This window comes from Gymnoscopelus microlampas (genome assembly GCF_963454915.1).
Source record: "Gymnoscopelus microlampas genome assembly, chromosome: 22".
Lineage (NCBI taxonomy): Eukaryota > Metazoa > Chordata > Actinopteri > Myctophiformes > Myctophidae > Gymnoscopelus > Gymnoscopelus microlampas.
This window is the reverse complement of record NC_139959.1, coordinates 39,910,011-39,933,779: the sequence shown is the minus strand read 5'-3', so window position 1 is coordinate 39,933,779 and position 23,769 is coordinate 39,910,011. Positions and strand designations below refer to the sequence as shown.

At 39.2% G+C, this 23,769-nt stretch overlaps 2 protein-coding genes across 2 annotated transcripts in view; both read right to left on the bottom strand.

Moving 5' to 3' along the window:
* LOC311039013 (uncharacterized protein) overlaps positions 1 to 23,769 on the bottom strand; it is a 165,937-nt gene that overhangs the window by 111,161 nt on the left and 31,007 nt on the right. The gene's annotated exons all lie outside the window — the stretch shown is intronic.
* On the bottom strand, positions 10,109 to 21,247 carry LOC311039052 (uncharacterized protein; the record flags this gene model as incomplete). The annotated part of the gene is made up of 8 exons (XM_084048694.1): positions 10,109 to 10,114; positions 10,159 to 11,469; positions 14,343 to 14,425; positions 15,058 to 15,145; positions 19,267 to 19,369; positions 19,523 to 19,621; positions 20,844 to 20,975; positions 21,192 to 21,247. 8 exons carry the CDS (start codon positions 21,245 to 21,247, stop codon positions 10,109 to 10,111), a joined length of 1,878 nt encoding a protein of 625 aa, XP_083904820.1.

Genomic DNA, 23,769 nt, shown 5'->3' with positions numbered 1-23,769 from the left:
ACCCTTATGGGTCTGTAACTCTGAGAGTGTACAAATGGAACCAAATGGACCCGTTAGGGTCCATTTGGTTCCATAACGGTCCATTTGGTTCCATTTGTACAATGTCAGATAAGTTAACATTGATTTTACAATATGAATTAGGGTCCCAGAGATAGAAATACCATTAAATGGGGGTCCGTAGCCTAATAATGCATGTCAAACTGGGGGGTCCTTAAAATTAAAATGGTTGAGAATCACTGCTAGAGCCGTAAACATCTTCTCTTATGGGGGTCCATGGCTTATCTTTTCAAATGGTTGTCCGCGGGCTTATAAGTGTCCATTTGGGGGTCCTTCACATGAAGTTTGAGAACCGCTGGTTTAGGGGTTCCTCCTGCCCCCCTTAGGGGTTCCTCCTGCACATTTTATTACATTTTTAATTAATCCATAGTGATTTGATGTACTATATTCACATATATAATCTCATTAATCAGTTTTTAGAGCATCTTATTGGGACAGAGTAGAGTTAAAATAAGGGACAGAGCCCTCTATGAGTGTTGCTGGGACAGAGAAAGGTCCTAATTTGTGTCTCTAAAGAAAGCCATTTTAGAATGAAAATGTTGTAAATATTGTGTCTTGTGTCGATCGGGTCCAATATTTAGTTCAGTAACCATGGAGATAAAGAATGGTTCAGAAGCTGTGTTCACGTTCACTCTTCCATTGGAATCAATAGACTCCAACCTGCTTCCTGTCTCCTAAAAAAACGTCCACCTACGCATTGCGACGCATTGTGAGCTTGTAGATCTGCTATTTTCAAATGGTGTAAATGTATATAGGGCTGAAGTGGTTACTGTATGTTTCATAATAATAATCAAAATCTACAAAGTAACTAGTAACTAAACTTAGACGTAGAAGTAAAAGTACTGAAAATTGGAAATACTCCAGTAAAGTAAAAATACCTCAAAATTAGTACTTTAGTAAATGTACTTAGTTACTTTACACCACTGGTGAGTGTACACACGGCTACAGAGACAATAAGAGACAAAGTGACGTCATTCATTCATTTATAATGATAGATGATGATATAAATAACATGACCCTCCTCTGATAGACATTATTTACATTGTGGTGGAAGAAGTACTAATAAAAGGGCCTGTATTTGAAAACATACTTGAGTAAAACAAGTACAAAGGTATTAAGTACAGACAGTACTGTGGTAAATGTACTTAGTTACTTTACACCACAGGTTGTCAGAGTGTCTGTGTTTCTCATAGTAAGACAATGCTGCGTCGCCCTCTAGTGGACGGTTACAATATGTTGTCATTGTCAGTCATCAGAAGCTGATGGAACACTTTACCCATGAGGCCTGTTTTATATATTATTATGTCTTATATATATACATATATAAGACATGTTGTTACACCTGGCTGCAGGGGCCTTGTTGTTGTTGGAGCCCTTTGATGTTGTTGCTGTGGATGAGAGCAGAGACTGTTTGGTTCATTATATTATTACCTGGCTGTGTTTGTTTCACTGTGTTTGTGACTGATGTCATATTTAGTACAGTATACACACCTGATTGTATATATTCCTGATTTATTTCAGAAACCACACACGCTGTATACACTCTGTATCTGTATGCTGTGTGCCTAAAGCAGGGGTGATGCAACTTTGATGATGTAGAGGGTCACTATATTTACACACACTCCAGAGGGACACATTACATATACTGTCAGAGGGCAGAAACCTTATCTCCGTATTTTAACTTTTTTTGTAAATTAATGCCGTACTTTCCCATTCTATGTCACACAGATGTAGCAAAAATAGCCGATCTACAAGCTCAAAACGCGTCGCAGTTCGACGCGTTTTGAGCTTGTAGATCTGCTATTACTGAATTGGAATCCTTAAAAGTAACTTTTATTTCATTTCAAATGCATTTAGTTATACTTATGTTAACTTTATGAATTTAAATACAAATACATTGGACATAAAAAAGACAATAGAATGTTAATACTAGTCATTAAGCTACTATAATATAGACTGAAGTAATTAAAGCGGGTCATGTTTGCATGTTAGGAATCATAACAGCTGAAATCAATAATGTATCAGTATTCTGATATTAACCTGTGGGCCGCATTAAGTGAAGGTGGGGGCCGCATTTGGCCCCCGGGCCACCGGTTGCCCATGTATGGCCTAAAGCCTTCAGTAAATGGTTGAACTTTATATCCTGACTCCTCCTTGTGTTCTGACCGACACTCCAGAGAGAGTACAACCCTTTGTAAATCACCAGCACCTTCCCTTTCCTTCAGATTGTTCTGGTTATTAGTATTATTATTTTAAATATGTTTTTGTGTCTTTTTTGATAGGAGATAGTGAAGATGGACAGGAAACAGGGAGAGAGAGGGAGTGACATGCAGCAAAGGTTGTCGGGATCGGGATTCGAACCCGCAACGCGCCGTCAGGCTACATTAGAGCCTATATGTGGTACGCACCTGGACCGCTAGGCCAGCGAGCGCCTCCCTGGTTGTTATGTTAAGATCAGAGCATTTGAAGACGTCAAACTAGCAAATTATGTTCAGAATCATCTTCCATCATATCTTACCAGTCTCTCTGATATTTCATATAAAAAGCAAAAGGATAAAGCTTCAGTGGTTCTGAAAGTGTGGTCCGGGGGACCCCCAGGGGTCCTTAAAGGGTTTCCAGGGGGTCCCCAACAAAATGAGTTAATAAAGCATCTAAATCAGCGTGACCGCTTTAACCTAATGTATACGTAGATTATACAGCTGATCACAAATAGAGCGTGAGTCTGTAGATCTGATATTTTTAAAGATATCTTGAAAAATAATGTGGATATTTGTAATACATTTTAACAACACAGATCTTGTATGGGGGTCCCTGGCACAAAGTATATGTTCAGATGTACGTGTGCGGCCAAATACATATTAACTCAATTTAGGCGGGAACCCCTATTTGTAACTCTACCTTTCAGGACAGGAACCCCTTTTAGAGTTGTTGTTGCTATGTTGTTGTTATGTACAGGGGGGGCAGTGGCTCAGGGGTAGAGTGGCTGGTAGAGTGAACTGGAAACCGGTTTGATCCCGGGCTCCCCCAGAGTTAGTGTAGAAGTGTCCTTGAGCAACACACTGAACCCCTGACTGCTCCTGATGAGCAGGTTGTGTCTTGCATGGTTTCCTCCTCCATCTGTGTGTGAATGTGTGTGTGTGTGTGTGTGTGTGTGTGTGTGTGTGTGTGTGTGTGTGTGTGTGTGAATGTAATGCACAATCTATGTAAAGCGCTTTGGATAAATGCTCTATATAAAATGCACCATTTAATTTATGTATTTATGTACAGTATATAGCAACATACATTTGTTGTCATTTTTGAATAAATATTTATAAGTAAACTGAGGTCAGGATTTAGAATGTGTTTTTAGAATGGGCTTCAGGTCTGAATGGGTTAAAGGAGAATCCCGCCCGGTGTTTTTCTTACCTTTTATATGATATAATATCCTAGGACGAGTGGTACAGATAACATTCATAACTCCATCCTGAATCGACCGCATTTAAAAAGAAAAGTTATTATGCAATCTAACGCAAGTACCATAGGCTCAGGTTTTTATCTGCGGTCGATTCAGTTTGGAGTTAGGATTTTTTTCTACTCTACCACTCGTCCTAGGATATCATATCATATTAAAGGTAAGAAAAACACTGGGTGGAATTGTCCTTTAATTTGAGGTCCTTGACATGAACATGATGGAGAACTGGTGTAGATTAGCTGTTCCTTCACTTGGACTAAAGCTGCATGTTATCATGAACATGATGGAGAATTCACTATTTAACAGAGGCACCAAGTGCCGCGCTATGAGCTTGTATAGATCTGCTATTCTTTGAAAAATCTTGAAAATGGGTGCAAATCTTTGAATATATATATTTTTTTTAAGCAAACATTTTAAAGCAAATATTTGGCCGCGGACCCCCATCTCAAAATGTTTTGCTCCAGGGACCCCCCAGAAGCAAAGATTTGAGTTACAAATGTTCGCTTTAAAAATATATATTCAAAGATTTGCACACATTTTCAAGTTTTTTCAAAAAATATCAGATCTACAAGCTCATAGCGTGGCACTCGGTGCAGCGCTATGAGCTTGTATAGATTTGCTATTTTTGAATAGCCAAAAAAATCTTAAAATCACACAGATAATTTAAGTCACCGTGTGTGTTGTGTTATTCCATAAACCATGACTAGTCACTGTATTAGGCTAATCCCATTGCAAATGATGGGCGTTTAGTAAATCCTTTAAGATCTGTTATCTCCTCAGTCTTATAGCAGAGCTGTTTCAGCTGCATATTGGATACTGGAAAACAGTTTTATTTTTATTTTTTGTTGCGGATGTGGATACAAGACGCCATAATAGTTTTGTAATGTGTAGCATGGATGGACAAGCACAGAGTCTGGTGGCTAAAAAGGCATATTGACAGGAAAACAAAAAATACAAATAAAAGGCGTATTGACAGAAAAGGGATAACACAGTGAAATCAACTGGGACAGTGTGGTCAAGGCCTGTTCTAACAGGTTTTATTTGACAACAACCACTTGTAAAAATGTAAAAACTAGTGCCCACTCACTCACCCCCACTGTAGGATAGTAAGCTAGAGCACATACTGCTAATAAACTACAAACTACATTGTTAATCTTTAGATTCAATCAGTCATTATTTTGTTTCCATTGAATATTCATTGCATATTATTCACTGAGTTATTGATTATTTATATTGTCTACGCCAGGTCAAGACTGTTTTTCCCCCTGTTCGTCCGTCCGTCCGTCCGTCCGTCCGTGCCTCTGTCCCTCTGTGGACAGCTAATCTCCGGCACCTTTGGACCGATCGGCGTGAACACGCACTCCCACATTGGCCTGTAGTAGCGCCGCCAGGAGGCAGATTTTTACCTTTTTAAAAATAAATATTACTCCCAACAGATTCTGTCCAGTGAACTAATGTCAACTAGTTGTCAAGGTGAACTCATATATGTGGAGTTGCGTCATGATCCAAAGAATCCATGGGAAAAAAACGATTGTGATCGTACGACCTATTGTTCAAGAGTTATAGGCCAAAATGGGAATTGGCCAGTTATAGCGCCACCATGAAGCCGATACAAAAATAAGCTAGGGTGGCAGTTCATCCTTGGCCTAGTGGAAATGTGCGTGTGTAACATCAACTGAAGCGTTCAAAACACTAAATCATTGATGACTATAAATTACAATAATATCATGTGATATCAGAATGCACAGACTAACATACTCGCTGATACTGATACCAGTATTTTAGGCAGTATATCAGCAGCTTTTACGATAGGCTACTGGTATTGGTATCGGAACAACTCTACAAAAAAACTTGTTTTCCAAACATTGCCCTCATGGTGGCGCTGTAACAAGCCTATTTGAAGATTTGGGGGGAGAAGTTCTTCCTTGACCTCCAGGGACACACTCCCTGGAGGCCAAGGAAGAACTGTGTGTGAAGCAAACCGAGGATAACACGTGTAGCAGAAATCCAGTGACATGGTCACCGCAGTAGCTGTTTGAGCCACCAGGGGGCGTCTGGACACAACAGGATGGTGACACACTGAGACTAAATGGGAAGAAAACTTGTAAATGCAATAATTGAACAATTTAAAAAAAGGTTATAAAATAAACAACAAAGGTTAAAAAAGAACATCTGTTGGCACTTATAAATAACTAATAATAATATAATAATGATTCCTACATTTCTATGGCACCCTCCATACATAGATTACAGCTCAATGTTGCATTGTGGATCATCCATAGATAGATAGATAGATATCCATCAATACAAAACCAATAAGCAAGGAGAATGTCATTAACAAGCTGTTATCTTTCAAAACAAGACAACCCCCTCCACCATTATGACTATCATAAATATCACAGTACATCTTTAACATAATCAAAATATATAACTATAATAACTACTAGACCATACCCGGTCGACGCATCCGTGGGGGGATATGCGCACATGATCTGGCAACCCGGGAGGCAGTTCGTCCCATACCTGGGCAGCCCCGTAACCATGGCGACAGTGTTTGACAAAAAAAACTCTAATAAGAAGCTGAGATTTGGTGAAATTGAAAAACGGGCTTCACAGTTAAGTTCAGATGGTAATGGTCAATGGCTGTGTGCAAAATCAGAGCAATTGCTCCAGCCACTGAGGAGAACCAGGTAGCTTCACCTACTCACCTACTCACCACTACGCCCTTACTAGAATTATAGTATGATATAAACTAGCCTAGTCCGTACTCGCCTTTTTCACCCACCGCAGTCTATCCGGGCTATGGGAATGCAACCACGACTACAGATCCCATTGCCTGTGAGGACCATTCCCAAAAACTAAAAAAACTGATACACTTTTGGGAAAGTGAAAAAAACGACTGAGGAGGAAAATGTGGATCAGACAGAATGACGGACAGAGGTTTGTTAAATATATAATAGGATAATGAACCTGGTAATTGACCTGATTATCTGTAGCAGAGATTCTTCTTTAGAGGAGTGGTTCTCAATCTTTTCAGGCCGCGACCCCCACAAAAAAATCATGTGAACTGGGGACCCCCAAAAATAATCATATGTGAACTGGAGACCCCCAAAAATAATCATATGTGAACTGGGGACCCCCAAACATAATCATATGTGAACTGGAGACCCCCAAAAATAATCATATGTGAACTGGGGACCCCCAACCCTGACAAGCACTTGGAATTGTAGGAATTGAGGCATTACATTTAGTTTGACTCCACAGATAAAACTTCTGAAAATAGCCAATCAGCTAATTTCAACATCAACATCTTTGCCTCTTTCTTAGGTAATATTTGACAATTTGGTAAATGTTTGACCTTTTTTTTATATAGTAAGTTTGTTGATTACTTTTGATGCAATGAAAACTTCATTTCAGAGGTGTTAAAATGGTCTTAAAAGGTCCTAAAACTCATTAAATTGTCACTTTATAAATGTGCAGATACCCTGTATACACCAACACTTGTATGTTGGTTTGTTTACTGTTGAGTGATAAAACAATGTATTATTAAGCTAATCATCTGAGGACCCCCCCCCCCCCCCCCACATATCATTGGGGACTACCCTGGGGATCCCAACCCACAGGTTGTGAACCACCACAGGGGTTGAGTTGACCTGTTGTTCACACCCATTAACAGGGCCTGAGAGGTGATACAAAATGCTACATTTTGATAAGACATTTTCATATTTTTTAATTTATTAAACATCATTTGAAATCTTACATTCTGTACTTTCATAATCTGTAACAAAGATGAAAAATGACCGAGGCCCCCTTGTGGCAGAAAGCTTTGGATTTGGACACGTTCAGTAATTTGTGTCGACTCTCACATCATTGTTCTCCCACTGCAGGGCCTAAAACCATCATTTAAGCTTTAACACGTTAACAAACTGAAATATAACATTAAAGGAGAATTTTGGAATAAAGTTTTATTACCTTTTCTATGATGTTACGATATCTTAGTGTGGAATAAACAGTGTGGAATAAACTCCCATTACACCTAAGACAGGCAGCCTCTGTCGATAGCTTTAAAGCACAGCTCAAGACCTATTTCTTCACTCTTGCTTTTAGCTGATTCTTTGGTTGATTTTTAAGTCCTCACTGTATTGCCTATTTTAATTTTGTTTTATGCTTTTGCTTTTATTTTATTTTATTCTATTTTTGTTTGCTTTATTGTTAAATTGGTTGTAACTGTAACTGTATTCTTGCTCTGTAAAGCACTTTGCGCTGCATTTCATGTCATGAAAGGTGCTATACAAATAAAGTTTATTATTATTATTATTATTATTATTAGGATGAATGGTACAGTAGAAAAAAATCATAACTCCAACCCTGGTCCGCCACAGCTTAAAAGGTGCGCGGATAGGCCTTAGGTTAGATCACATATTTTAATAGTTTTTTTTTTTTTTTTTTTTTTGAGAGATCTGACGTTCACAGAGACAGAACACTGTCCAAAAAAAACCCCAAAAAAACAGAAGTCTCACTATAGACGAGATTGAAATCTCGAGATTTCAGTCTCATCTAGCGAGACTTAGGTTTTTTTTTTTTGGTTGCATAGTGTTCTGTCACTATGAACATCAGATCTCAAAAAAAAAAAAAAAAAAAAAAAGCTATTAAAATATGTGATCTAACCTAAGGCCTATCCGCGCACATTTTAAGCTGTAGCGGACCAGGGGTGGAGTTATGAAATGTTTCTACTGTACCGTTCATACTAAGATATCATAACATCATAGAAAAGGTAATAAAACTTTAGTCCAAAATTCTCCTTTAACTTTTAGTTACAAACAGAAACAATGAGAGCAAATACAGATCTTGTAGAGTGAAAACAATCACTGTATAAACCAGGGGTCTTAAAAAGGGGGTCCGGGACCCCTCGGGGGTCTTCAGAGCTACTTTAGGGGGTCCGCCAAATCTTTGTGCGATAGGATGTTTATTTTTTTACATTAACCACTTGAATCCTAGCATCCCTATTCCCTATTCTGAGGGGAAACATCAACCGAAAATAGCAGATATACAAGCTCACAACGCCTTGCAGCGCAAAGCGTTGTGAGCTTGTAGATCTGCTATTTTCGGCAAAGAGATTTAGTGTAGGGGGGGAGGAGCAAATCAAGTAGTAATTATTGAAGGTTTAAGTGGTTAAACGTCTGAAATGAATTAACACTGATGATAGTCTATGAAGCTCTCTATGAAATCTATGAACAAGTTTAATCAGCAACACAACTGTAAACAATGTAGTGAGGGAGGGGGGGGGGGGGGTCCCTGCTACATCTCTCTCTCAGTTAAGGGGTCCTTGGCCTGAAAACCATTGTAGACCCCTGGTATAAACATTAGTCTCTATACAACCTGTCATGGTGCTCAGGTGGTTCAGTGAGTGGTAAAGTATCTGCTCACCACCACACAGTCTCTGGGTCCACCGTGGTACATCGTCCAGCGTCTATACAGTATGAACATTAGTTCGAGCATTAGACCGTAATGAGGGTAGGGAAGCCGGGCGGGAGGAGGAGGGGGATATATGTCACTGTACACAACATGTGTTTAATCCTGAAACAGCCAATGAGTGTCCATGTAACATCATGTGTTTAGTCTTGAAACAATGAGTGTCCATCATCATATGTTTAATCCTGAAACAACCAATGAATGTCCAGCATCATATGTTTAATCATGAAACAGCCAATGAGTGTTCATGCAACAGCCAATCACCCTGTTGAAGTGTCCTTGAGCAAGGCATTGCACTGTCATTGTTCATTTACTTTGAAGTACCTCTGGATGATCATCCAAAACAAAGAAGCAGGATCCAGTAACCTGGATACTGAAGGTATTTTAAGTACATCAGTACAGTTCTACATCAACCCAAGATGTTCAGAGAGGAATGGGTCGGTTTTACAGAGAAACAATATCATGATTGAACTTGCATCAGTTCCTTTGTTCATCACTGTATCGATGACAGAACGTGCCTTTTCATGTTTCTCTGGCTCCCTGTGGGCCGTATCATACTCTTCTTTGATAATCACCTTCTTCTGGAAAAGTTCGTCCAGGACGCTGTTGAGGACAGGATGTGAAACGCTGTTGATGAAGCTGCTCCGCACAGACAACAGTCTGGCTTTCGCTTCATGACGTGTGCGCTGAACTTGATGTCTTCTTAAAGCGGGAGCTGAAAAGTTGACACGGCTTTCCCATGCAGAGACGGACGTGTTACTGTCTCTTAGAAGCAGCTCAAGACGCTTAAACGTTCCCTCTAAAGTCACTTCAAATGTTGAGACGAAATTGTGGTACGATAATTCATCAACTTCAAACTTTGCCTTACAGGTATTTGGTTCAATTCTGATAGAATCATCTTGAGGGGAAGTGGAGAGGGTATACTCTTTCTTTGGGATTAGTTCACAGGAAGGCTTTGGAATGTAGATCTCTTCTCTATATATCTTCCTCCTTTTGGTCATCACTTCATCCAGCACAACGTTTCCAGGTAGCAACAATACATTCAGGGTCGATATAGGGTCGTCGTCATCATCATCATTACCATCAATCGGTGGTGTATAAAACAGTGACACGTAGGCCCGGATAGGATTAGGGCTGTCGTCATCCTTGACGAGACCATAGTCAGAAAATCCAGTTACATCAATGATAACATGAGTTTCTGTGACCACATGGGGTTTGATCAGCTCAAAGCGCCCATCATCCCTCACATGGAGAACAGACAAGGATTTGCCTCCACCCATGGAGAGGATCTCACAATGTGGAAAGTGTAACTGACACACAGACCCCTGAGAATCTTTGATGTCAAACAGTGGTCCTGCAGCTCTCTTGCCAAGCTGGGCTAGAAGCCTTCGGTCCCAGTGGACTGTCCTGTAAGTCGCATCTCCCTCTGACTCCATCTTAAACACCAGGTCGGTCACGCTGCATTGGAACAGTCCTGCTTTGGTGCTGTGAAACCTGTAGCTTTCCTTGTTTTCCACAACAATGATATCAGGTGTAATTTTCTGTGTTTTGTCCAGTAGTGTAACATCATTTACACTGTGGGACCGTTTTGCTCTGAAACTTGTCTTATTCTCTAAACCTGGAATTTGACTCAGTGAGGGTAAGCTGTGAGAACGAGGCAGAGACATGGATTCTCCCGTCTTACAACCACTGAAGCATGAACTTAGATCAGTTTCATCTTGGAGCTCAAATGAAGGATGTGGAGAGAACAGTGACTCTGTAACAGGAACTGTGTCACATGACATCATTTCTTCTTGGGAATGTTGGAAAGACTGTTGTGATGAGGAAGACAACATAGGAGAGACTACAGCAACAGAGGGATACATGTTGGGTGTAATTACTTCCTGTGGGACATCTTGAGAATAGGTAATATCAGACTCCTCTATCTCTGCTTCTTTCCTTCTCTTTCTGGGAAGATGGGGCACTTGTGTAGAAGATAAGGACGACATATTGAGGGTGGTTGATAGAGTTGAAGAGGGAAAACAAGGGAGGGTTGATGAAGGAAAATTAGACGCCAACTCTCCTTTTCTTCTCTTTCTGTCTTGTGTTCTCTGTGAAGAAACCATGTGTGGTCTGTTGAGTGTGGAGTCAGAGGATGTGCTACGAGATGGAGAAGGAGTTTCAGTGATTGATTGATGCTTGGTGGGATCCAATGGGTAAGATTTGGGTTGAAACTGGAACTGAATGGTATTTTCTTCATCCAAATCTTTCATCTCATTATGTTTCACTTTTTTTCGATGCTTCCCTTTTCCTCTAAGGAACACTCTGCTGTCTCTTTCTTCATCTGACCCTTTCTTCTCCTCTTGAATGTCTCCCATCTCACCATGCTTCACTCCTATTGCTGTGGAGGAGGACTTTTTGATTTTTTTGCCTTTTTGATTGTCAGTGTTCATCTTCTTTTTTCTTTTTTTGCATGAAGTCCCTGAAACAACATGGGAAGGAATTGTTCCCTAAAAAAGAAAACAGAGAAAATCAAATCAAATCATGGATATTTAATAAACTAAACCAGTATGTAAAGAGGTCAACAGTGTCAGATTTATTCGATATGCCAAACCATCCTTGCATGGTCAACATTTAGCCTATCTTAGTATTGACATAGACATGTGTTTTTGATTAACCCAAATGGGTAAGGGAAGAGGAACAGGGTTCTCATGTGAACCATCATATGAGAGGGGAGATATTCAGGTCTGACAAAAAAAGAGAAATGTTACCTAGTTAAGCTCTGATTGGGTGAAGACAGGACAATCAGTATCTGACAGTGCTCTGAATCTGTTTAATAGCTTGTTTCAGCTCATTAAATATGTTTTTTTCTATTGATTTATCAAATAATAATTGATGTGGTTTGGAACAATAGTTATCAAACAGTATCTGATCAGTATCTACATTATGGTGTATATACAGTGGCAGCCTTTGCTATGTTAACCCTCACGGGGGCCTGAGGGTCGTCCGTGGCCGCAGGCTGAAAACCCAACTCTTCAGGAAACACTACCCTTCCTCTTAGCCTTGCCTACTTGCTGTCAATTATTTGTACAAACTCTTGTTTTATTGGATCTTGTTGATTCGATACAGTTAGTGGTTTTAGCTCTTGCTGTTTATGAAAGTATGTAGCTGATATTTTGCACTTTTACTTTAGTGCTAGGTATACTCTTGGTTGGTTGTTTAAGAAGAGAATGCACTTCAGACTTCTGGTGATTAGTAGTTTTCTTCCCTACCTATGTTAAATGCACTTATTGTAAGTCACTTTGGATAAAAGCTAAATGACTGTAATGTAATGATTATTTTCCATAAAAGAATTGACCCTATATATCATTTTTTTAAACTAATATTTTTAGTTTTCCTTTAATACTTATGTAGAAGCACAATGACGAATATGTAATAAGTCTGCATTAGTCTGTGTGTGTGTGTGTGTGTGTGTGTGTGTGTGTGTGTGTGTGTGTGTGTGTGTGTGTGTGTGTGTGTGTGTGTGTGTGTGTCACAGACAGATCACATCGGCTCTGTGCAGCAGGCAATACGGTTTAATTTTGCCCCATTCAATATTTAACTTTCAAACACTTCTGGCATCATTTTAAGGTCTACTCAGTCTTTTGTGAGCACCCCAGACAGTTTTTATCTTGCTTGATTCAATATTTAGATATCTGATATTCATTTGATCAGACACGCCCCCCGCTATAACAGCCTATTCAAATTCAAACCCCATGGTAACAATGTTGGATTGATTGAAAACAAGTTCAAAGAGTAGTAGCTCCAACCTCTTAAGGAAGGTGCTGGCCCCGAATCGAAATGAGATCAAATAATTAAAAGTCAAGCCACTGTAGCCCTCTGCCAGTTTTTTATTTCTATTTTACGTTACAGAAAGTGTAATATATTGAGGGCCCTATTTTTGCCGGTGCCTTACCCGTTGGCATTACCTGCTGCCCGTGAATTACGCACAAGGGAGCTGGCACTGTCCCTAAACGGTATCTTGAGGTCGCTATACCCGCTATTCATAATGCCGACTCTGTTATTTGCACCTGGAGGTGTGCCCGTGGGCTTGCCCATGGGCGTGATGTTGTGCTTTCCCTAAAATTGCCATCGTAAGATTGCATTGGCGATAATGGCTTGCACAGTCTTCTCTTAAATGTCATCTGGCACGGACCGGTGATTGGTTTTATCATTGTAACGCCCAAACCACACATATGCATAATGTAACGGGTGGTGCAGGTGTTTTAGGGATAAGGTTGGTGTCTGAAAATATTTATTTTTTGCACGGGAACGCCCCTTGCGCAATGCTAAATCCCAAAATAGTGGATTTAGGATCTTTGAATGAAAATAGGTCTGTGAGTCTGAACCACCCAAACACCCATCAGCCTGTGACCATAAGCAACACAAACTCCGCCCACCTACTGTATCATCCAGCAGAACCAGCAACACAACATCAATTAATCCGTACAATTTGTGTCAAATGCCACCCTGGAATCCCCCCACCGACGACTTGGTTGGACTGATTCATTTCTTCTCATCCACCCACCTCTATACTACTTTGATGCTAGTCTATGATGTCACATTGATGATATAAGGGATCTCTATATGCTTGAGATGGGCATATCATCTGGATTGGCAGTTCTAGGGACCCGAGTGCAAAAACATGCATGCCAAGACAATTTGCAACTAATTAAAGTAAAAATAGATATAGATCTACACGCTCATTTAGATAGATAGATAGATAGATAGATAGAAAGTGTTGTCAATGCGGCGAATTGTGAAGTTTCAGCTATAACCTTAATAACTAGGCCCTAATTAAGTGGTTGAGCTGAACATCCTAACTGTAATATTGTTAAATAATGCTGCTAGCTTGACACGGCTTGCATTTTACTCACCTCGACGTGCCTTTTACAGTCATTAGACCACTGTGGGCAATAGGAAACTCGCTGTATTAGTTTTACTCTGATGACACACAGGTAATGCTTAGAATAGTCTGATGTAAAGTGGGTTTTATATTTCTTTCTTTTTTCCTGACTGTAATCTAAATAAAGAAGATTAGACAGACCGCATACCAGACTTATTTTCTCTGCACAGTTTTACATTATAAATATCATATATATATTTTTTTTTTTTTTTTTTATGGCATGCTACTTTTATTGCACCCTAGTTTTAAATCTGGCCTCTGACAAATACCCCATGTTATATAATATTATAAAATGATATATTAAAAAAGAAAACAGGAAAATAAATTGGCTGTCTTAGAAAAACTTTCAAAAAACTGAAAGAAATTGAAAGAAAAAAAGAAAAAGTCAATACAGAGTATAAAATAAACAACTAATGAAAAAAGCATGACTATAATAACCTTGTCACCAGGAGGAAGAGGAGGTGTTGATGTCTGATCCATGAACTTCATCTCCATCTGACCAGACCAGATCAGTTTCATCTCTACAGAAGAACAACAAACAAACATTCATTACACATGATGAGTATAGAAGACATGAGGTCTGATACATTGTTTTATTACTGTACATACATATCAAACTGAATGAACCATGTTCATGCAGCGGCCATTTTGTTCTTACATCATACTTGGAGGTTAGCCCCTCCCCCTCCAGTATGCAGTAAGAGTTAAATGGACACAGTGTGAACATGTTAGTTTAACCACATCAACCCTAGACTCACTATTCTGGACAGCTCATAATAGATGAACATTCTGTGAAGATGGGTGAACATAATGGTGAAAATAGCAGATGCAAAAGCTCACAACACATCACATTGTGAGCTCGAAGATCAGCTAAGAGAGTTGGTGTAGAAGGGGAAAAGGAGGGGACCAAGTACAGACCCCTGGGGGAACCCAGTCAATAAAGTAGGCTACAGAGAGTGTGTGTGTGTGTGTGTGTGTGTGTGTGTGTGTGTGTGTGTGTGTGTGTGTGTGTGTGTGTGTGTGTGTGTGTGTGTGTGTGTGTGTGTGTGTGTGTGTCTGTGTCTGTGTCTGTGTGTGTGTGTGTGTGTGTGTGTGTGTGTGTGTGGTGTGTGTGTGTGTGTGTGTGTGTGTGGGGGGGGGGCTAGAATCTTACCCCTAATCTTCTGCCTCTTCGGCCTCTTCTTCTCCTTCTTCTTCCACAGCTCAGAACTCTTCTCATTCATCAGTTTCCTGTATTCATCCTGTATTTCACACATCAAGAGACAATGACAGAGTGAAGCTACATCAAGTGTTAACACACTGTTCCTTAACCAGAGCTGACAACTCTCACAAAATGAACGTGAGACACACATAAATGACCCTCTTCACACACACTCACGCTACACATCATATTTATCACGCCGTCAAATCACCCCAAGTGTAAAACTGTGTTAACTCATGCACCACTGAGACATCCACTTCTGCTGGGATTTGAGCGATAAAGTGAATTAAATTATTGTATCTGAAGTAGCCCCACCCGTTAACTGTAGTGAAAAGCATGAATGTTAGGTGTGTGTGTGTGTGTGTGTGTGTGTGTGTGTGTGTGTGTGTGTGTGTGTGTGTGTGTGTGTGTGTGTGTGTGTGTGTGTGTGTGTGTGTGTGTGTGTGTGTGTGTGTGTGTGTCTCTTGTATGAAGGACGCTGCACAGATTTACGCTCATGTCATTCCATTGATCATCACAGTGATATTCCCAGATGTCGCCGACAGGAAGATCAACCACATATATCTTAAGATTAACTAATGTTCTATGCTCTACACATCCAAAATGTTAGCTGCCGGGTGTACCCTGCACTTTTCTCTGTCCGGTCAAGTTTTTAACATTAGTTTGTATTAACTGAATTTGACAGATGTCTAATTATTTAGAACTCCTCTGTGTGTCATGCTGCGCTGCCAAGAGCAGGCAGTTAAAAAGGGGAAGGACCTTTGGATGCATGCGTGTGCAAAAATAACAGATCTTCAAGCAAAAAACACGACACGTTGGTAGCTTGTAGATCTGTTCTGCAAGCTAACAAGAGAGCGAGTGAGAGTTCTATTAAAAAAGTGAGTGATTAAAGGAGACACACCATGAATTTCACTTTTTTTTATTTATTTTTTATTTTTTTGGCTCCCCAGTGTCTCTTGTACCCCAAAAAATATTTTCTTTTAACATTCAGTCATTCATTCTCATTTCAGAGATTTTCAGAATGGGCGTGTCTGAACAGGCCATCTCAGAATGGCAAGTTTGCTTACCTCACCAAACTTTCTGCCCATGTATTTTGACAGACAGAATTGCTCAGTACCGCAGTACAGCACCCCCCTAGCCAACTGGACGTTTTGGTATTGCAGCTGAAAGTGCTTTATAAGCCTGAGAGAATTGACTTGGGATGAGTATATCTGAGTGTTGATTTAGGCTCAAACCTTTTGAAAATGGTTTGAGGGACATACACCATATGATATTAAATATCAAATATTTTTTTTAAATTCATGGTGTGTCTCCTTTAAAGGGATTTGACCATTTAGAATAATTTGTGCAGTCTGTCTTGGCTTTATAGCTGTCAGACTTTTATTGAAATCAATGTGAATATTGAATAGGAAACATATGGCGCAAAACATCAGTCAAGGTTCACCATATGACCAATAGGAGAGTAAGAGTCACCATCTCTACACAGGCTGTTACACTGACTCCTACTGTCACTATATTTATTATGACTGTGAATACACTCCAGTCATTCCCACATACAGGATGCACATTATACTCTATTTGATACCTAAGTGATACATTCTAGTTAATTGCATGCAATTATAAAGATATATTAATGAGTGGTTATTATTAAAGATGGCTCTTTAATTGCTTCAGTCATCAAATCAATGTCTCTGTTTAGCTTGTTGATGGATGAAATTAAAACATTTACCCATAATGTTCTCATGTTAGTAAAGCCTGTTAAAGTATCAAACTCCCTGTTAAAATGCACCAGAATACAGGACATTATATCTGCTCTGTTAAAAAAGACCCCCCACCAAAATGATCACACCCACACTATTAATCTCCACCTACCACCAGTTTCTGCCTTAAAATTGCTTGATTTCATTATTGAGGGTTAGATTTGGAAAATTATAGTACTTACTTACTGGAGTATTTCCAATTACAATTACTTTTACTTCTACTCCACTACATCTCAGAGGCAAATATTGTAACTTTACTCCACTACAATTATTTGAAAACTTTAGTTACTATTCACTTTATAGATTTTGATTATTATTACAAAACATACATTAACCTCTTCAGCCCTATATATATTTGGCCATTTGAAAATAGCAGATCTACAAGCTGCACAATGCGTTGCGATTGTGAGCTTGTAGCTTGATTTGTGAGCTTGATTTTAATACATTTTAGATATAATGATAACTTGTGAAATAAGACATTCTGCATAATGAGTACTTTTACTTTTGGTACTTTAAAGGGATATTTCACTTTCAAAACAACTTTTGGTCATTTTATGGTCTACTCAGGCTTTAGTGAGCCCTCCAGACCGTTTTTAAGTTGCTTTATTCAGTATTTAGATATTTGATATTCATTTTACCAGCCACGCCCCCTTCCTATACAAACCCATTATAACTTAAAACTCAATTTTTAACCTGTTTAACCATCAAAAACACCCGTCCTTGGTTCTGGTGACTCACCCTGCCCTCCTAATGCGTGAGGGGGCCGTGTTTTTTTGATTACTTTTTTCATTTATTTTTAATATATATTTTTTGTATTTAATTTTTTCATTTTCCAAAAAAAAATATTAAAAATAAATGAAAAAAGTAATCAAAAAAACACGGCCCCCTCACGCATTAGGAGGGCAGGGTGAGTCACCAGAACCAAGGACGGGTGTTTTTGATGGTTAAAAAGGTTAAAAATTTAGTTTTAAGTTATAATGGGTTTGTATAGGAAGGGGGCGTGGCTGGTAAAATGAATATCAAATATCTAAATACTGAATAAAGCAACTTAAAAACGGTCTGGAGGGCTCACTAAAGCCTGAGTAGACCATAAAATGACCAAAAGTTTTTTTGAAAGTGAAATATCCCTTTAAGTATATTTTGATGCCAATACTTTAGTACTTTTTCAAGTACATTTTGAATACTGGATGTCTACATTGCAGTATTGATACTTTTAAGTAAGAAATGTGAGTACTTTTTTCCACCACTGCTTGTAAGCCCTGTGCGGGCTGAGCATCTTGTGGTGCAGGACACTATAATAAAAAAATGCTATTTATCTATCTGTTCATCATGTTAAAACATGTCAGGCTCTTTGTGTTCTCAGGACTTGCTTACGCCAACTGTATGGAGCTTGGAAAATGTTTTTATTTCGTTTTTGTTTTCTGCACTGGTGTAAAGTAACTAAGTACATTTACTCAAGTACTGTACTTAAGTACATTATTTAGTTTTTTTTTTTTACTTTACTGGAGTATTTCCAATTACTTTACTTTTACTTCTACTCCACTACATCTCAAAGCCAAGTATTACAATAGGACAATCTGTATAATGAGTACTTTTACTTTTGGTACTATATTGAAGTATTGATACTTTTACTTAAGTAAAACATTAGAGTACTTTTTCCACCACTGGGTATAAGAGAACAGTTTAATGTAAGTAGAACACTGTTAACCTCATGAACCCTAGCTTCCCTATTCTGGGGAAAACAAGCTGTGGAAATAGCAGATCTACAAGCTCACAATAGTGTTTGGATCTCTAGAGGGACTGTAGAGGGGCCAAGAATAGACCCCTGAGGAACCCTTTTCAATTAAAGTATACAGGGTTTATATTATTAATAAAGTTAAACATCAAGTCCACAACGTGTCATCATGAGGCATTGTGAGCTTGTAGATCTGCTATTTTCACTACTTTTGAGTGGCAATCGTCTATGATGAAATGGGGCATTAAGTTATGGGGGGGATTGAAACGTGGAGATACAAGGTTTCTGCCCGACAACAACGATAATTAACCCTTCATACATAGTTGAACGGGGTCCCCCAGGGCTCTGAACTAGGCCCGATGATTTATTCTCTCAACACCAAATCTGTTTGCTTAAAATAGCTGATCTAAAAGCTCACAGCGGGTTTCATTGTGATTCATTGTAAGCTTAGATTGTCTATTTTCGTGGAATGTTCACCTCAGAATAAGGACGCTAGGGTTCATGTGGTTACCTGGCATCCCTATTTTAGACACATTTTTGTTTATTGTTTTGTTTTTTTATGTCACTGAATGATGAACAATTAAATCTTACACCACGCTACATTGTAGTTCATGTATTCATTAGAACATGTAAATAAATGTCATGGAGAGAATATTAGGTTCTTACCTCGCTGTTAGCTGACTCATACAGGTTCCTCTCTATGTTCTGAGCATCAGTCACCAGGTCATTAGTGTCCTCAGCTGGGTCTCCTGTTGACATGTCCTTTACACTGCTCATCAACACACAGAGAATGAAAGAGACAAAGTCAGACATCAGATTCAACTCATCATATAATAAGTGATAATAGTTCAGCTGGTCTGGGGTCTAGAAGATGGTGAGAACACATTGTATTGGTTCTGCTTTCTGTGTGATGAACACTCACAGGTAGCGGACATGGAAGTCACGGTTGTACTGTGTGAAGTCTTTATGCCAAGACTTCATGTCTGATGCAGAGGGACGGAGGGCTCTGATGGAGTCCCAGCTGAGAGAAAGACAATGATAGAAAAAACACAGAGACATAGAAAGAGGAGGGAGAAACAATGAGGAACACATTATTGTTATGATATGACATAGTATTAAATTATATATCTATGCAGGTGGAAACATGACAGGTTTCTTTTTTTCATACTGTAAACTAGCCCCCCCCCCTCCTCCCACACACAAATAATTAAAAATGAATAAAACTAAAAATGATTATACACACACCAGTGGTGGAAAGTAACTAAGTATTTACTATTTACTTAAGTGCTGTACTTAAGTTACTTAAGTGTACTTTACTTGAGTATTTCCAATTTCCAATACTTTTACTTCTACCCTATTTTATACCTAGGCTATTTGAAAATAGCAGATCTACAAGCTCACAACGCGTCGTGATGCAACGCGTTGTGAGCTTGTATATCTGCTATTTTCAAATAATTTAGTACTTTTACTTGTGGTACTTTAAGTACATTTTGATGCCAATACCTTTGTACTTTTACTCAAGTATATTTTGAATTCTGGACTTTTACTTGTAACAAAATATTTCTATAATGCAGTATTGATACTTTTGCTTAAGTAAAACATTTGAGTACTTTTTCCACCACTGACACACACACACGCACACGCACGCGCGCGCGCACACACACACACACACACACACACACACACACACACACACACACACACACACACACACACACACACACACTAACCACTTAAACCATTATCCGTATTCGGGGCAAACGTTTGCAGAAAATAGCAGACAGTGGCAGATCTACAGCTAATAATTCATTTCAATTGTACTCTCAGTATATTTTGATATCAATACTTTCGTACTTTTACTCAAGTAACATTTTGAATAAATATTTGTGGTATTGCTACTTTAGTAAAACAAACAAATCTGAGTACTTTTTCCACTACAGGTAATAATAATAGTAACTGTTGTGTAAACATAAATATTGACAAATTCAATCCAATCAATCAACATTTTAAAGGTCAAAGGTTTAGTGTACAGATCTCTGATCAGCTTTAAACATCTTTTATAAAGACATAAAACCATCATCATCATCATCCTCTTCTTCTTCCTCCTCTTCCTCCTCCTCCTATCATCCTCCTCCTCCTATCATCCTCCTCCTATCATCCTCCTCCTCCTATCATGCTCCTCCTCCTCCTCTCACCAAGAAAAAAGAAAGAAAGAAAGAAAACAGACAGAGAGACAACGTTACCTTGTGGATATGATCTTTGTCATATTGCAGTATGAGCGTCTGCATCTTAAATCCTCAGCAGTGTTCATGTAGGTACAGCGTTTACATTTCCAGTCTTCATCATCAGTGGTTGGTTTTGCTGGTCTTTTTGTCCTGACAAACAGACAAAGACAAGAGTCAAGTTATTTGTGTATAAATTACATTACTTCATATTTATATAATTCATTTTCATCATTAAAATGATGATGACACGTGGAAACCAACATGTAATCTACAAGCTCATTCAGTGTGATCCAAAACACATGCTGGGGGGGGTGGGGGGGGGGGGGGGGTGTATACCAGGGTGTGTAATATATCTGATTCACATACTGTGTGTGTGAAGGTCCAGGTTCAGGAGGTTTTCCTTTAGACCGGTCACTCTTCATAGACACACAGCTGGATGTTAGAGACTCTGGTCTGTCAGATCCCTCCTCCTCTCTCTCCACACACTGACTCATCTTTAGGTCTTTATTAAACCTGTCAACGTTACAGTCAATGAAATACATCAGGAAACAGGAAATGATGAATACAAGATATGAGTGACATCATGACCATTGAAGCTAAAAACAAACATATGTTTTCTTTTTTAAACAGTAGACTATTATTATTTTATACTGGTATGTAGCTACAAACATTGTATAACAGTGTTCTAATATAATCTTCTAGTTAAGTCATAGATCATACCCCAAAAAGTCACATAAAGCCGCTTTCCCTATAGCATTGGTTTTCAACAGGGGGTCCTCAGAGTTACTACATATTTGAGTGATAGGAATTTATTTAATTTTTTTTACATTAAGCATATGACCCCAGCATCCCTATTCTGGGGGGAACATTCTGCGAAAATATCAAATATATAAGCACATAACGCGTTGAGCTTGAAGAGGTTTAGTGTAGAGTAGAAAAAAGAGCAGACCAAGTACAGAGACAAAGGTCAAGTTTACAATAAGTATGAGTGTTTAAGTGGTTAAATGTCTAAAAAAACACATGAACATGAATACAACAACAAACCTATACACAGTGGTGAGCTGTGGATTTTTGAACTAAGGGTACTGTATTTTATGACGTTGCGCGTGCGCGCACATAGCCACTCAGCTCAGTGCTAGTTGAAATACTGTATTCAACATGTGATTATTAATGTAATCATATGTATTATTATTTTGTTGTATTGTTGCATTGTTAATTTGTTGTTTTTATTTTTGTTTCAAATTTATTATTTTATTTTCCTTTTAATTTTATATAAAAGCCCTTTACATAGACTCACCCACACATAAGTAGGCCTACTTAAAATAATCAGACAACTTGTCTTTGTCTTGTCTCAGAGAACTGGGTCCTCTGCTAAGCGATCCCCTTCACACCTTGCAGTGCAGAGATGTTGTCTGTCATTGTGAGAGGAACACATTCAATTCAAGTCCGTGTCTTTTCTCGAGTAGCCTAATGTTATGCAAAGAAGCCAGGTAGACGCTATTGAGAACGGCTCGCCACTGACGGCACGAACCTTGAGAGGCTATTGTTTTTAAACTTTAAGGCGTTAAAGACCGCAGCTGACGGTGCGTGCACGTGCGCCCCCAGCTCCCACAGTGTCAGAACTAAGGGTACGCCGTACCCCCCCGTACCCCCTACAGCTCAACCCTGCCTATACAACAACAACAAACAAACAAAACCATTATTAACACAACACTGATGATAGAGCTGTCAACAAGTCTATGAAACTATCTATGAAGTCTATGTAGAAGTTTAATCTGCAACACAAGCAGTGGTGGCTTATCCAACGGGCTTGAGGTGATCCCTCCCCCCCCCCCCCCTCGTTGACAAAACGCTCCCGGGGGGCACCGAACTGGGTCCAAGCACCGGGCACCGCAAAGTCTCAATCCGCCCCTGAACACAAGCTACAAACTAGTTGCAATTATAATGGTTTAATGTCCTGCTCTGACTTCTAAAACACACATCACACACACACACACACACACACACACACACACACACACACACACACACACACACACACACACAAAGATAAGGAGAGAGAGGGAGGACGGAGACAGACAGGCAGACAGGCAGGCAGGCAGGCAGACAGGCAGACAGACAGACAGACAGACAGACAGACAGACAGACAGACAGACAGACAGACAGACAGACAGAGTAATAAGTAGAAAGTGAAAGTAAAAACGTCTCCATTGTTTGTTAAGTCTAGACACACTTTGTAAACAATGCCGAAAGTTTCTAGTATAAGACTTTAACAACATTCATTTTAACAAGTTTTAAAATATTTAAATGTTAACATAGAATTATTAACTGTTACTACATAGAATGAGTTATACAACACATTGTTTTCAGATGGGGGTCTGTGAATACATACATATTAATTTGGGGGTCCTTGACAGGAAAATGTTTGACAGCGAGCCCAAATAATATAAATTATATAACAAGCCCCAACACACCTCAACCCACAACTACCAATATTAGACTTAACAGAAAAACAAGCCCAAAGTCACTTATAATAAGCAGACATGGCAACACTGACAACGAGAGAGAGAGAGAGAGAGAGAGAGAGAGAGAGAGAGAGAGAGAGAGAGAGAGAGAGCATTTATGCCAACTCACAGCCTGCTACAATGCTGTGTCCTGCTGTAATGTTCTGCTCTGTCTTATAACTATGTTGGTGCTGACATCATGAGAGAGAGAGAGAGAGAGAGAGAGAGAGAGAGAGAGAGAGAGAGAGAGAGAGAGAGAGAGAGAGAGAACTGATAGTTAGCACTTACCCTATATATATTATCGTTTATACAACCAGACTAGAGAGATGTCAGATGTACAGTGCTCTTGTACAGTATATAGTATAAAACACTTACCCTACATTAATCGTTGAGTTGTTCAGACGTCATTAACCACACAGACTGTTCAGTTCACTGTGTTG